Source organism: Myotis myotis, unplaced genomic scaffold, assembly GCF_014108235.1.
Source record: "Myotis myotis isolate mMyoMyo1 unplaced genomic scaffold, mMyoMyo1.p scaffold_m19_p_12, whole genome shotgun sequence".
Lineage (NCBI taxonomy): Eukaryota > Metazoa > Chordata > Mammalia > Chiroptera > Vespertilionidae > Myotis > Myotis myotis.
Genome location: NW_023416316.1, coordinates 4,426,552 through 4,440,415, shown reverse-complemented (window position 1 = coordinate 4,440,415; position 13,864 = coordinate 4,426,552). Strand labels below are relative to the sequence as shown.

General features: G+C 61.3%; 1 protein-coding gene across 3 annotated transcripts; it reads right to left on the bottom strand.

Annotated features, from left to right (window-relative positions):
- Positions 1-934: 934 nt before the first annotated feature.
- AK1 (adenylate kinase 1) lies at positions 935-9,246 on the bottom strand. Of its 3 annotated transcripts, XM_036329577.1 has the most exons (7): positions 9,155-9,246; positions 6,395-6,431; positions 4,876-4,911; positions 4,539-4,702; positions 3,796-3,912; positions 1,428-1,619; positions 935-1,184 (listed from the first exon to the last, which is right to left on the bottom strand). In XM_036329577.1, exons 2-7 carry the CDS (start codon positions 6,399-6,401, stop codon positions 1,116-1,118), a joined length of 585 nt encoding a protein of 194 aa, XP_036185470.1. In that variant the 5' UTR covers positions 6,402-6,431; positions 9,155-9,246; the 3' UTR covers positions 935-1,115. The 3 variants fall into 3 exon arrangements, with proteins under 3 accessions (XP_036185470.1, XP_036185468.1, XP_036185469.1); XM_036329575.1 differs by lacking the exons at positions 6,395-6,431; positions 9,155-9,246 and adding an exon at positions 7,245-7,464; XM_036329576.1 differs by lacking the exons at positions 6,395-6,431; positions 9,155-9,246 and adding an exon at positions 5,184-5,256.
- Between the last annotated feature and the right edge of the window lie 4,618 nt (positions 9,247-13,864).

The following is a 13,864-nucleotide window of genomic DNA, read 5'->3' as shown; positions in this document are numbered from 1 at the left end:
TGTGCCCGCCGCAGGCTCTCGGCGTTCAGGAGCCTCCAGGCTGGGCCAGGCGGTAAGGACCCTGAGCACCAAGTGGAGCCGTTCTCCACGACGAGGCCAGAATGAGAACAGAAAGGGGAGGATGCTTCTCCACGGGGGAGCCTAGGCCCCCCCCAGCACCGGGGCCTGGCATGTCCCCGAGGCTGCCCTGGTCTCCGGCTCCCACAGGCCTGGTCACTAAGGCTACACCCTTGGCTCAGTGTGTTCTCTTCCTAACCTGGGGGGGGGGGGCGGGGTTGGGGGGACAATGAGCCCAATTTGAATTCTGAAGCAGCTGAGAAAGGACAGGCTGTGACCTGCCCTGGGCCACGTGGTGGGAGCCCTTCAGATCTCACCTCCTCAGGGAGGCGCCAGTGACCGTGACCCCCAGGTCCAGCCCGCAGGCCTCAGGGCTTCTCACATCAAGGAGGCCAACTCACTGCCCACTTGGCCGGCTACTCTGGGTCCCCACCACTACCAGGGAGCACCACCCCCCCTCCCGCTGCCCAGGAAGGCTCCCTCAGCCCGTGTCCTGGCTGCATGAACAGCTCAGTCCCCAGCAGCAGTTAGGCACAGAACACAGGCTCCGAGAGATGAGGGGTCAGGGCCACGGCCACATAGCCAGGATGCAGAGGGGCCCAGGCCCGGGCCCAGCTCTGCCTGACCACGCGTCCCGGAGAGCAAGGACCCTGCCTCGGTCACCCTGGACCCCCAGGCCTGGCACAGCCCGGCCCCGCACGCCCTACGTAAGAAGAGTCCTGGGCCTTCCACCAGAGCTGTGGGGGGAGGGGGGCGGTCCGGCGGGCTGAGGGGGACCGAGGGGCTGGGGAGGAAGAGGGGCTGGGGACTCAAGGCCGGGCGGCCATCCCACATAAATCAACCCCAGTGGAAGCGAAGAAAAAGGAGTAAAACCGAATGTCCTCGGAAATTCCTTTAGTGCTCAGCTGTCCGTGAAAACAGGATAAAGTGGCTTCCTCTGTCTGTGCTCCCGCCGCCGGGCGGGCGGGGTGGAGGCGCTGAGCTCAGGCCAGGACTCCTGAGTCAGGACAGGGGTGGGGCTGGGCTCTGAGCTGGGGAAGGGGCTCCGGGCGGTGTTGCTACTTGAGGGCATCCAGGTGGGTGCAGACCTGGGAGAAGACGCTGTCCACGGAGCCTTCGGCATTGACCTGCAGGGAGACTGGTGGTGAGCGGAGGCGCCGTGGGCTGGGCTGGGCTGGGCGGGCCCCACCGTGGCAGGCCCGGCCTGGGTCGGGAGTCCAGCCGCCGTGGGCAGCAGCCCCTCATCAAACCAGGGGGAAGCCAAGGCCCAGGGAGGGAGGCCGGCCCGAGGCCCCAGCAATTTGAGGCCCGGCCAGGAAAACCACCCAGGTTTCCCAGGGCTCCCTCGGCCCGGCCTGCAGGGGGCGCACCTTGCGCACGATGCCACGTTTCTCATAGAAGGCGATGACGGGTTCCGTGGCCTTGTAGTAGGTATCCAACCGCTTCTTGATGGTCTCCTCGTTGTCGTCCACCCGCCCGCTGGTCTCTCCGCGCTTCAGGAGCCGCTGGGTCATGGTCTCGGGGCCTGCGTCCACATACAGCAGCAGGGTGGGCTGTCCGATCTGTGGGCGGGGCACCAGTCACAGGGGCCCTTTTCCTCCTCCCCATCTTCCCACTTCGGGGGGGCCCCACTTGAGATCCACTCGGACATTCAGGACGGCCTGACAGACCCTCCCCAGACCAATCTGCCCTGCCGTCCCCCTGCCCAAACCTCGTCCGTGGCTCCCCAGTGCCCTGGGGAGAAAATGCGAAGTCCTTCCCTGGCCTCGCGGGCCTGCGCCGTTGGGCCCTGCGCCCCCTCCTCATCGCGTGCTCTCACCCCTTTGCTCTCCTGCTTCAGCCACTGACGGGAGTCTAGGCCGGCTCTCATCACCCTCCTCGTGTGCCAGGCCTTTGCTCTTGCCAGGAGCCTCCCAGGAACCTCTTCCCTCCATGCCAAGTGCTCACCTTCAGATTTCACCTAAAATCTCATTCCTCGGGCGCAGCCTCCCCAGATGCCACCCCGCCACCCCCGCCCCCTGGGACAGGCTCTTCCAGGCCCTTTACTTCTGCCCTCAGCACCTCTGGGAGGGCCTCTGGTTACTTACTCAACATCCCTCTCCCAGCCTGGCCCGAGGCCAGCGCAATGGGCTGTCTTACCCCAGCAGGCCTGGATTAGGACTTGACAGAGGAGCCAGGGCTAAGGGAAGGGGTGAGGGGCCACTGAGCTCTGGGAGGTTCTGAACAATGTCACTGTCACTGGGATGAGTGTTTCGTCAGGAAGACTGGGAAGGGCAAGAAGAAATAAGGTTCACCATCTTCCTTTGGTGAGGACCTGGCGCCCCCTGGTGCCCAGAGTCAAAAACACCAGGTGCTGGGCAGGGCCAGGCGCCCACGCCAGCACCCACAACAGCCCCAGGAGGGATGAGAACTTTCACTAACCCCATCTTCCAGACGGGGCTTTGAGGGCCAGAGGTGACGTCACACAGCTGGTGCCTAGGTCCATGAAGGAAGCCCAGCCAACCCCCATTTCACAGATAGGGAAACTGAGGCCCAGATCAGGGTAGACACTTCCCTGAGGTCTTGCAGCCAGTTAGAGGGCAGGAAATACAATATCCTAAGTCTGGATGTGGCTCAAGCTATGGAAGCCTAAAGATGGCCCCTGTCTCACAGAGTTGGGGAGTGGGGATGAGGGTCTGGTCCCGCCCCCAGCCCACTGGGATGCCTAGTCCTCCTTGCAAGGCCTGGAAGGAGTCCTCTGCCAAGAAGGCCCCCCAAGTCCCCTAATGACCTCTCCCTCCTTGGCACTTACAGCGCCTCTGCTTCCCTCATATGGCGTATAACACCGAGAGATATGGGTGTATGTGTGTATATGTGTGTGCCCATGTGTGTGCATGTGTGTGCACCTCTGTGTATAGGTGCACTGAGTCTGTGTATATGCATTGCCTGAGGTGCATGTGTGTACACTGCCAGATGTGTGCACATGTACACAGGCCTGTGTGCATGGGTGCATTTGCCTGTGGCTTCTGCACACATGTGTGCCTATGTGTTCGTGTGCCTGTGTGTGCCTGCACATGCCTGTACATGTGTGTGTTTGGGCAAGATGCCCTTGCCCTGTGGAAAGTTTTCCTGGTGGGCACTCATTCCAGGCAGCTCAAAGGCATCGTCCTCAGGGCCCACTCTCTCCAGCCAGACTCCCGGTGGCCCCGGGAAGGAGACTGGACTCTTCCCCCGGGGCATCCGAAGCCTCCAGCCAGGCCTGAGCCTCCCTCTCCCACATCATCCCCAGCTGCCCTCTCCCAACAGCTCTGTTCTCTCTACACGAGCCTGGCCCTTCCAGCCCTGTCCATGCTATTCCCTGCCCCTCCCACCATGTGCTTACACTGAAGAGTACATTCTCTCTAATCCTCATGCTGCCCCACAAGGAAGCTGGGCCCCGTCTATCCCCATTTTGCAGATGGGAACACTGAGGTCCAGAGAGGCAGAATGACAGCCCAAGGCCTCGAGCAGCTGAGCTGGGACCGGAGCCTGGCCGCCTTAGCCTGGTGCTTCCCATCCTTCTAGACTTTTTCTTCTGGATTCTAGACAGAATCCCAGAAAGCGCTTCCCTGGTTCCCTCCTTCCCCAGCTCCTATCACCCACAATCAATCAATGTCTCTCTCTCTCTCTCTCTCTCCCCCCCCCCCCCCCATCATAGCAGCCTCTGCCTGGCTGCCCCTGTCACGGATCCTGAAGACCATCCACCAGGTTGTGCCTTACCCGCTGCTCAAACTCTTCGCCCTGCTGCACCTCCCGAGGGTAGCCATCGATCAGGAAGCCTTTGGAAGTGTCCACCTTGGCCATCATGGCGTCTCGGAGCATGTCCAATACTGTCTCCTGTGGGCACAGCAGAAGGAGGAGGGGCCGTGAGCCCCGCTTCCCCACCCTCCTCAGGGGTGCGCTGCCCCACAGCTGAAACGCCCCCTGTGCGGACAGCTCCCAAACCAGCCCCCTCAGGCCTCCCTAAACCATGGGGAGGCGGTGGATGGCTCAGGTCCTGCGTTCAGCTGGGCCCAGAGGACACGGCGGTGAACACAGCAGGCCTCCCCTGCCCTCAGGAAACTCCATTATCAACTTCCAGGCATGACTCAGCTTGTGGGCAGAGAAAGGGGCTACTGGAGTGTCAAGTTAGGGGGTCTGAGCCCAAATCGGGTGAACCAGAAGGTCTGAAAGCTGAGGAGGAAAACCATTCCAGGCAGGAAGGCGTACGATGAGTTTGAGGGGACAGAAAGGCCGGGCTGGTGGGAGGGTGGAGGGGTCAGGCAGTCAGAGTCCTGGAGGCTCCTGGGAGCTTCTGGAAGAAATTCTGTGCCAGGGCAATGGGCACCCACAAAAGGGTTCAGAGCCAGGGAAGGTCATGGCCAGCCTTGCCAGCATGTCATGAGCTTTGCCGGCTGCCGGCCACTCGGGGCCACCATCACCCCCGTTCCCCCACCCCCCACCCCCCGCTGGGGCCCACTCACCAGCGGCACCAGCTGCCCCTTCTCCATGATTTCCGACAGCATCTTGCCCCTGGCCGAGCCCGAGCTGACCTCGGCCCGAAGGAGGTCCCCGGTGGACAGGTGGGTGTAGCCGTACTTCTGGACAATCTTCTCACACTGGGTGCCCTTCCCCGAGCCGGGCCCACCTGCAAGCGCCCACCCGTTCAGAGCCCTGAGAAACGGGTCCTCCGCGGGGACAGGGTCGGCCCAGGTCACCCATCGGAGGGGCAGAGCCCAGGGCGCAGTCCCCGGCCCCGGCTCCCGCCAGTGCCTGCACAGACCCCCCTGCTAGCGCCTCGCCCGCCTGCCCTGGACTCACCCACCACGAAGATGATCTTGGTTTTCTTCAGCTTCTCTGTGGGGGAGAAAGGGGGGCAGAGCTCAGTCACTCGCACGACATGTAGTGGGGAGCACCTCTGATCCCAGGCCCGAGCTGGGCCTGAGGCAGCGGGATCGGCAGCTCACCCTCCTGTCACAGCCCAGAGTGGGTGCTGATGGCGAGGGAAACTCAGAGACTGGGACAGGTCGGGGGAGAGAGGGCGGTCCAGGCAGAGGCTGTAAGAGTGACCCTGGGGGGCTCGAGTCACCCCCGTCCCTGTGGGAGGCTGAGCGGCAGCTGCGGGTCACCTCTAGCCTTAGAGTCTTCCTCGCTGCGGAGGTTTCCCGAGGAGCAGCAGCCACCCATGGATCCGTTCTGCTGTGTCCCCTGCCCTTCCCCTCCCAGGCCCTGGCCTGCCCATCGCCCGCCTTCCCTGGGCGGTATGAGTGCGGAGTTGGCAACCACAACATATGTTGCCCTGGAGACAGTTGCCGGGGAAGAGGGCTGTGGTGGGCATATGGAACCCTTGCCCAAAGGGGGAGGCCGGCTTCCATTTCAACCTCTGCCTTACCACCCTGAGGACTCAGCCGCCCCACAGCCCCACCCACAGAGGGAAACTGAGGCCTGAAGAGGCAGGGCCCGCTCTAGGGCTGCCAAAACCCGACTGGAAGCCGCCCCTTCCCAGGCTGCTGTCTTCCCTTCCCCGGAGCAGGACTGGCTGAGAGGCCGGGAGAGAGGTCCCTCCCCTTTCTGCCCGCCCCCCCCCCCCCCCCAGTCCAATGGGGAGGTGAGCTCAAAGCTCCCAGGGCTTCCCAGCCCTGGGCCAGGAGCTAGGAGCTGTCAGAACTTCTCTCGTGGCTTCCTGCCACCTGCCCGCCCGCCGTGTGATGGGCACAAGCCTGGGTGTGTGTGGGGGAGGGCACAGCCCAGTGGCAGCTGACGTTCAGAGCCCTAGGGGTGGACGGGTGACCACTGGTTTCAGGCAGCCGCAGCCAGGCCGGCTGGGCTTCTTTAAGAACTGCCCAGGCCCAGGCTCAGTGCCAGGGATGGGACGGGTGGTGCTGCCAGGAGACAGGCCAGCTGGGCTCTCAGCCCATGACTCCTTCTAGGCGGGCCCATAGGAGCCTGGAGGGCCCAAGAGCCACCCCCTGGACAATGGGGAAACTCCGTCCCTGAGAGGGGCAGTTGCACCCTTGGGGCCTCTCCACAGGCAGGCCTCCCCTCACCAGTGCCCGCCCTCTCCAGAAAGAGGCAGGGATTCAGCTCTAAAAACACCAGTGCAGGAGGTGAGCTGTGGGGTCCTCCCAAGCCCAGGAGGCCCCGTTGCTTCTAAAATTAATCTTGAAGCTGGCACATCCCATGAGAGGCCCGAGGCGGGTGTGGGAGCTCCCAGGCAAGCCCGGTCTGGCAGCCCCAGAGCCGCCTCCAACCCTCCCAGAGTGTCTCCCCAAAGTGCACCCCCTTAGCAGGTGGGCAGACTGAGGCGCAGGCAGACAGCAGGGGACAGGAGCCTCCGTACCTTCCATCCTGCCGAGGTCCCGGGAGTGGAGTCAGCTCTGCAAGATAAGGTGGGGGTGGGGCTGGTGAGCGAGCGCCCGTCCGGCCACAGCCGCAGCCGCAGGTGCGCCAGCCCTGGCTTGCCCTCGGAGAGGGCCGGTGGGGGCCGGAAGGCCCAGGAGGCTGGGTGACCTTGGGAAAGTCATCTTTCTTCCTTGTGCTTCCATTGCCTCACCTGTCAAGGGCAGCAGCCCCCTCCCGCCCCACCAGCCACTGCGGAACTGCTCTCCCAAGTCCAGAAAACAGGGCGGGGTCCTCTCCAGGTACCTTGACAACGCTCCCCAGGGCGGAGGGCGGGGAGAGCTGCCAGGAGGGGGAGGAGGGATAGGAGCTGTGTGTCCTCATCTCTGAAGGGGTTTGGAAGAGGATGCTCAGAGGGACAGGGAAGTCTGGAGGGAGGAAGCTGCGTTCACATAGGAATAGCCCTGCAATTTTCCAATGAGGGGTTCCCAGGCTCCCCCACACACAGGACCAACTCCCCCCCATGTGGCCCCTGCCCCTCGCCCCCTGGAGGACCTTGCTCCATTGCCCACTTCTCCCCCCAGCATGGAATCAACCCCAACCCCTCCTGGGACCCCACGACTTCCACAGCCCCCAGGGACCTCCCTCACCCTCCCCTTCCCGTCCGTCTCTTCAGAATTGCTGCCTATACACCTGTGGCCTTCACCCTCCAGCCCTCCCCAAGGCCACCTGCAACCATCACAGCCACTCTTGCCTTGACCTTTGACTCTTGACCCTTGGCCACCATTCCTCCTGCCTGGGACCTCACCTCCGACCCCTACTCCACCCTCTCACTATGGGCTTCCTGGGACCTTCCATCCTGCCCAGCCAGCCCAGGGCGCTCTTGCCAGCTTCGGAGACCTGCTGACTGACAGCCCGGCTGTGTCCAGCTAGAAGCCCTTCTCTCACACCCTCCCCATCCTGCATAAGCACGTCCCAGCCTCTTGCTCCCGAACCTCTGATCTGTGTCCTCACGGCCACTTCTTTGTTCCAAGCAGGGGCGAACCCAACCTCCATACCCACCAGCCCATCTGTAGGATTTCCCCCACAAGCTGAAGACCACATCACTCTCCGGCTTAAAACCCTTCCATGTGTGGCCACTCAGCTCCCAAGATAAAGCCTCTCCCCCTCCCCCCTCCCTGCAACTTTATCAGCTGCTGCTTAAACCGAGCTCCCTCTCCCACCGTGGCCGTGTCCCACCTGCAGGCCCAGCTCATGTTGCACCCAATGCCGGAATGCCCTTCCCTAAGGTGTTCATGTTTAGGACTCACTTCAGGTGTCACCTCCTTCAGGAAGCCTTCCTGGACTCTACCCTCCACTCCTACACTGACAGGTACCTCCTCTGAACTTCCCCTGGCATCATACCGCCACACATCGCACACCACACTCTACTGGACCGCTCTGTTGTAGTGCAGGCCTGTGTTCCCCACCAGACTGGGCTGGTCAGAGGGCCGGGGGCCTTACTCCATCCCCAGGGCCCTCCTGGGAGGGAACTGAGGCTTGAAGAGGATAGACTTGCTCCAGGGCCTGGCTAGGTTCCAACCCAGGGCTGCATTTCCTGCTGCTCTGGGCCTAGCACCCAGTAGGTCCTTAAGCAGCTGCCTGCGGGGGCATGAGCTAGCCTCTTCCCTGCTGAGTGTGCTGAAGGAAGAGCAGTAGCTGCCAGCACTGCTCGGTAGCTGGTGGGGGGGGGGGAGTCCCCTAGGCCAAGAACAGCCTGCAGTGACCCCATCCTGCCCCACCCCCTCCCAGTAACCTAAGCCCCACTGTCCTGCTGGAACCTGCCACCTCCTTGGTCCAAAATAACTTGGGTCGTGAGGAGGCCTCGCAGAGGTCAGGGGTCAGGATAGGGTTAGGTTACGGGCTCAGCACCCAGGTCTTACTGGGCCCCTGGATCAGGGCCGCAGTGACTCGGTATGTAACCGGGTGGTCGGCCGAGGGGTCTGGAGAGCGGAGGCCAAAGGGACAGAGACTTAACCTCAGTTACGAGGCGAGTCCAGGGCAAGACCAAGGTCTCCCGACTCTTGACCAAGAGCAGCCATTTTGGTGGCTGGCAACCAACTGGGGTTCAAATCCCAACCCCATCACTCAGCTGTGTGACCTTGGGCAGCGGTGTCCCCTCTCTGGGCCTGCACCCCAGGCCCCGTCCCCTGCTGCTGCGGAGTCCTGAGTGGGTGGCTGAGCAGGACAGGCCCCTGTGCTGCCACAGGGATCCCACAGGGCCCCTGCCCTTTCAGAGGCTGGGGCAGGGGCCAGCACCCAGGGCCTCCTGTGCCCATCCCTCAGTGACTTGACAGGACAGTCCACCAATCACAAAGGCTGCCCCACCCAGGTCCTTGGGGCGGGGAGTCAGGTCACAGCCCCCTTCCAGGGCCCCAGCTGGGACATGCCAAGGACAGGAACCTGGAGCCCCAGGGGTATGGGCTGGGACAAAGGGGTGACTGTCTGCGAGGCTGGGAAGGGCTGCAACGCACACACATCCACAAAGAAGCACAGAGTGCGGCGCACACCCCCGAGCAGCCTCTGGGGGTGCAGACAGGCAGACACTCACAGGGCACAGCCAGGGACACGCACAGGGCACAGCCAGGGACACACACAGCCCCGCGAACGCCGAGGAGACCCTGGCGCACCGAGGCGCATTCCCCAGGTGCCTGCGCTTCCCCGCCCCCCGCACAGGCGCGTCCCCCCACGCGCGCAGACGGACACATGGGCACACACCTACCTGGGGGTGGGGTGCGGGTGGGCGCCGGGGCCAGTGCGTGCCCTGCCCGTCCTCGCAGCCACCCGCCCGCAGAGGCGACTATTTATAAGGCTGTCAGCGGCGCGCGGCATGCCGGGAGCCAGCTCCGCGATCGCAGGAGGGAGGGGGGGGGGGGAGCGCAGCCGGGCAGGGACGGGGCTGGACCAGAGCGGAGCCCTGACGGGAGATCCGAGCGGGACTGGCGCCCTCCACCGCACTGACTGCTCCCGAGGGTTCCCGTTCCCGTGTCACCCCACTGTGCCCACATCACTGCGGGGGGTGGGACTGGGCTTCCCAGGTGACAGCGGGGGAAACTGAGGCCCAGGGAGGAGTGGCTCTTTGCACAAAATCCCACAGCAAATTGGTAGCAGGGAGAGGCCAGATCAGGGAGGGAGGACTGAGGCATGGATTCTGGGGTTCCGCTGGCCACGCCAGTCCCCAGCCCCTTCTCAGACCTGCCCCGAGGCCCCTGGGCCAAGGCCCACCCGGAATGGAAGGGGTTCCAGGAACTCCTCGGGGAGGCAAACTCCCCAGGACCCCAAAGACCATCCACAAAACCCTCTCCCAGCTGGTGGTTGTGTAGATTATTAAAAACCCTAGCCCTGCCCTAGCCGGTTTGGCTCAGTGGATAGAGCGTCAGCCTGCGGACTGAAGGGTCCTGGGTTCGATTCCGGTCAAGGGCACATGCCTGGGTTGTGGGCTTGATCCCCAGTAGGGGGCGTGCAGGAAGCAGCCAATCAATGATTCTCTCTCATCATTGATGTTTCTATCTCTTCCTCTCTGAAATCGATAAAGATATGTTAAAATAAATAAACAAATAAATAAATAAAAATAAAAACCCCAGCCCTGCCAGGCAACTCCCAACGAGGCGAGCCCGAGGATGTGGCCATTCAGAATGCTGCCCGCGATGGGGGACCGGGGTCGATGGTCCTAGAATAAGAACAGCGCCCCATAATGAGCACTCACTGTGGGCCAGGTGCTGGGCAGGGAGAGCACGGCCGCGGGCCACGTCTGCGAATCCTTAAACATGGAGGACAGTGCGTTCCCGCTGCAGGTGAGCTTGCGGAGCTTCCCAGGTGGAGGGTGATGCGTGTCCGTGGGGACTGACACGGAGAGTAGGTGCTCACTAAGCTAGCAGAGCCCAGGACCACGCAGCTTCGGAACTCAGGGACTCGACCGCTAGGACCACACAACCTTGGAAGCAGCAGCCCCAGATCGGGGTGGGTTAAATTTAGAATTTGTCTTGTAGGCACTAGGGAGCCATGAAAGGTGTTGCAGCAAGAGGGTGAAACTACCCAGAGAGAGAGAGAGACCGTTTTAGATGGGTAGTTTCTTAGCAACAACTGCCGCCTAGACCCCAGGAGGCTGGGAGCTAGTCCAGCTCTGCCACCGGTGACATCAGACAAGCTCCTCACTCCTTGGGACCTGAGCTTCCCCAGCTGCGGGAGGGGCAGGTGCTGGGTCGGAGGGTCTGCCTTCCAAGTTGTTCAGAGACCCTCCCAAAGCCGTAGGCGGCCGTGCACAATGGCACCACCTTCGGGGAAAGCAAACTGATGAAATCGGTCAACAATCTAAACATGCAGGGTCATGTGTGTAAGAACTATTCCTCGAAATTCCTTCTTCGCACTTTAACATCTCTGGCACGTGCTCTCTTACCATCACATCGATGGCAGCTCCAAGGGTGTGCAGCGAGGCCCACCCGGGAGGGCGGTGCACATGACCCCCCAGGGGGAGGTGGGACTTGTGCTTCTTTCTTAAAGGCTTCCCCATGCCTTTTTTTTTTTTTTTAATACGACGAGCATCTGTTATTTTCTATATAACACACTTTAAACACAGCTGCACCTTGAGGACATTATGCTAAGCGAAATAAGCCAGTCACAACAAGACAGATACTGTATGACTCCACTTACAGGAGGCACTAACGTCATCAGATTCATAGAAACAGAAAGTGGAAGGATGGTCCCCTGCGGCGGAGGGGCAGGGGAAGTGGGAGTTGGCGTTCAATGGACAGAGCTTCAGATCTGCAGGATGAAGAAGGCCCGGAGCTGTTTCCTAACAATGCATGCACACTTAACCCCGCTGGACTGCACTCTTAAAAACGCTTAACGGCTAAATCTTATGTGCTTTTTGCCACAATAAAAAAATAAATTTAAAAATTGTAAAAACCTATTTTAAGTACCTGTTTTAATTATTTCTTTTGCATATGACCTATGGATTTTCTATCAATCCTGGAATATTAAAGCTTCGGGATTTTTTTCTCCGCTCTGAACTAAAAAAGAAAAAAAGGTGGGAGAGAAGAAGAGAGGCAGGGAGGGATGAAAGAGGGAATGAAGAAAGGAGAAGATGGAAGGGAAAACGGAAGGAGGGGAGGGAGGGGAGGGGGGAGGGAGAGAAAGAAAAAAATCGCACGGAGGAAACACCTGGGAGGGTATGCCCTAGGCCAGCGGTTCTCAACCTGTGGGTCGCGACCCCTTTGGCGGACGAACGACCCTTTCACAGGAGTCGCCTAAATACATCCTGCATATCAGATATTTACATTACGATTCATAACAGCTGCAACATTACAGTTATGAAGTAGCAATGAAAATAATGTTATGGTTGGGGGTCAGCACAACATGAGGACCTGTATTAAAGGGTCGCGGCATCAGGAAGGTTGAGAACCACTGCCCTAGGCTGTTAACAGGGAACAGGACTGGGCGATGCCCTCCCTTTTCATCTCATATCATTTGTATGGCTGAAGTTATAACATTTAAAAAAAAAACCCTAAAAATATAACCATATAAAATGAAACCAATTTTTAAAAACACTTTAAAAATATTCTGGTTAAAGAGAACTCCCAGCCTAGAAAATGAGCCAGCACCGGGGGACAGAGCTGGGTCAGCCTCACTCTGAGTGTCACAGGGAGGTGAGGGGCCGCGCAGGGGGCCTGGCTGGGCTGCTGAGCATCTGCAGGAAGCAGCGGGAGTGGCCCCTCGGGAAGCACCTGCTGGGTTTGCAGCTGGTGGGAGACGTGCCAAGGAGCGGAGGGGACCACAGGGGTGAGGGGGAGACACAGGAGTGCCGCGGGCTCTGGGCCTTAGCTGAGGAAGTGGAAGTGGCTTTGTCTTGGCCACAGCGGGAGCAGGTGAAGGATTCAGAGCAAAACAGGACGGTGAGGAGGTGGGCTCAGGAGGATAACTCTGACAATGAGTATACTTGTCTGGGGGGGACGGGGAGGGCGGGGCGGGCGCTCCGAGGGGGTGAGTTTGTGGAGTTGAGGACTAGGCCCCAGACCTCTTGCCCTCACCAAAGTCCTACCTCCTGATGCTAAACCGAACTTTCGGAGGGTCCACCCCAAGCAACCCACCTTCTCTTGAAGCACTGCTGGGCCTCCCTCCATGCCCACCGGAGGGCAGGCAGATCCCCAGAAGCCTCTGCACAGAGCCAGTGCGCCGTGTTCCGTATCTCCATCCCCACGCAGGCGTGAGGCTCCCCACGCAATGACTTCCCACACGCCCACCGCCACCACTGCCGTGGGCCCCGTGACGTCCCAGCTCCTGCCTGTCCCGCTGCCGTCCAAGCCAGAATGACCTCTCCAAGCAAGAGGGATGGAGCCGGGCCCACTCGGGCTGGCACTCATGGCCTTTTGCCATCTGGCCCCAAGTGGCTCCTCTCCCACTGCTCCCGCCTCCCTGCCTCCCGGGAAGGCTGTGGGTCCCACCACTGCGCATCCTTCCGGCCATTCTTCCCACCTGACCTCCCTCCCTCTTCAATTGCACCTGATAGAGCGCCTGGCACGCGGCTGCTCACTAGAATGTGTACGTGAATTAGAGACGAATGCAGCGCGCCCTTCTCTCCTCCCCGCGCCCCGGCCCCCCATCCCGGCTGGCCCGGTGCCCAGGGAGAGCTCTCTCCCCGTCCCCAGCAGGCCGCCTGCCCTTGTCTCACAGTCACCCTTTGTTAGGCCTCTGCTCCCAAGGGTATCTTATCTGCCTAAACAGGTTGTAATCTCCCAGAGTCACGGACCCCCTTTCTCCTGCCAACCTGGAGTTGTAAACAAGGCCTTTCACTCAACTGCTGCTCACCACACCCTCCCAGGGCTGCAGCCCTGCCTGGCTCCTGCCTGCTGGGCCTGCAGGAAATGTGGGCTCCCAGCCCTCAGCATCCCCAGGCCCTTGAGCCAACCTCTGTCCCACCGCCTGCCCCCTCCTCCTGAGCCCTGTCCGGCCTCCTCTCCTCCCCACCCTCACCCCCAGAAACTCTTGCCCCAAACTCTGCAGGACTCTTCCTCATCTCCCAGGCCTCAGAAGCATGTCACCCACCCGCAAGCCCTCTCACAGCGTCTGCATCCTCGTCTTTGGAGCCCTGACTCCCGGGGTGGCCTCCCTAGGGCCTGAGCTCCTTGGGAGCAGTGTGTGGTCCTGGGACTGGGCTCGGAGAGGGCAAGTGACTTACCCAAGGTCGCAGAGCAGGGGGAGGCAGGACTGGAAAAGCCAGATGGGCTTGGCTTGGGAAACCCACACCTTCCCAACCCCCTGAGCAGCCAGCTCTCCGCCCAAGCTGCAAAGTGCATGACTCACTGGCCAGCTGAAAAAGCTGGCTGTCCTGCTTGTGGGTGAGCTCCCCACCTGGAGGCCCTGGGCCCTGTCCCACGGCGGCCCAGAGCCCAGGGCCAGAGAGCCTCGCTCAACGGGGACACACGGGAGCCGGAGC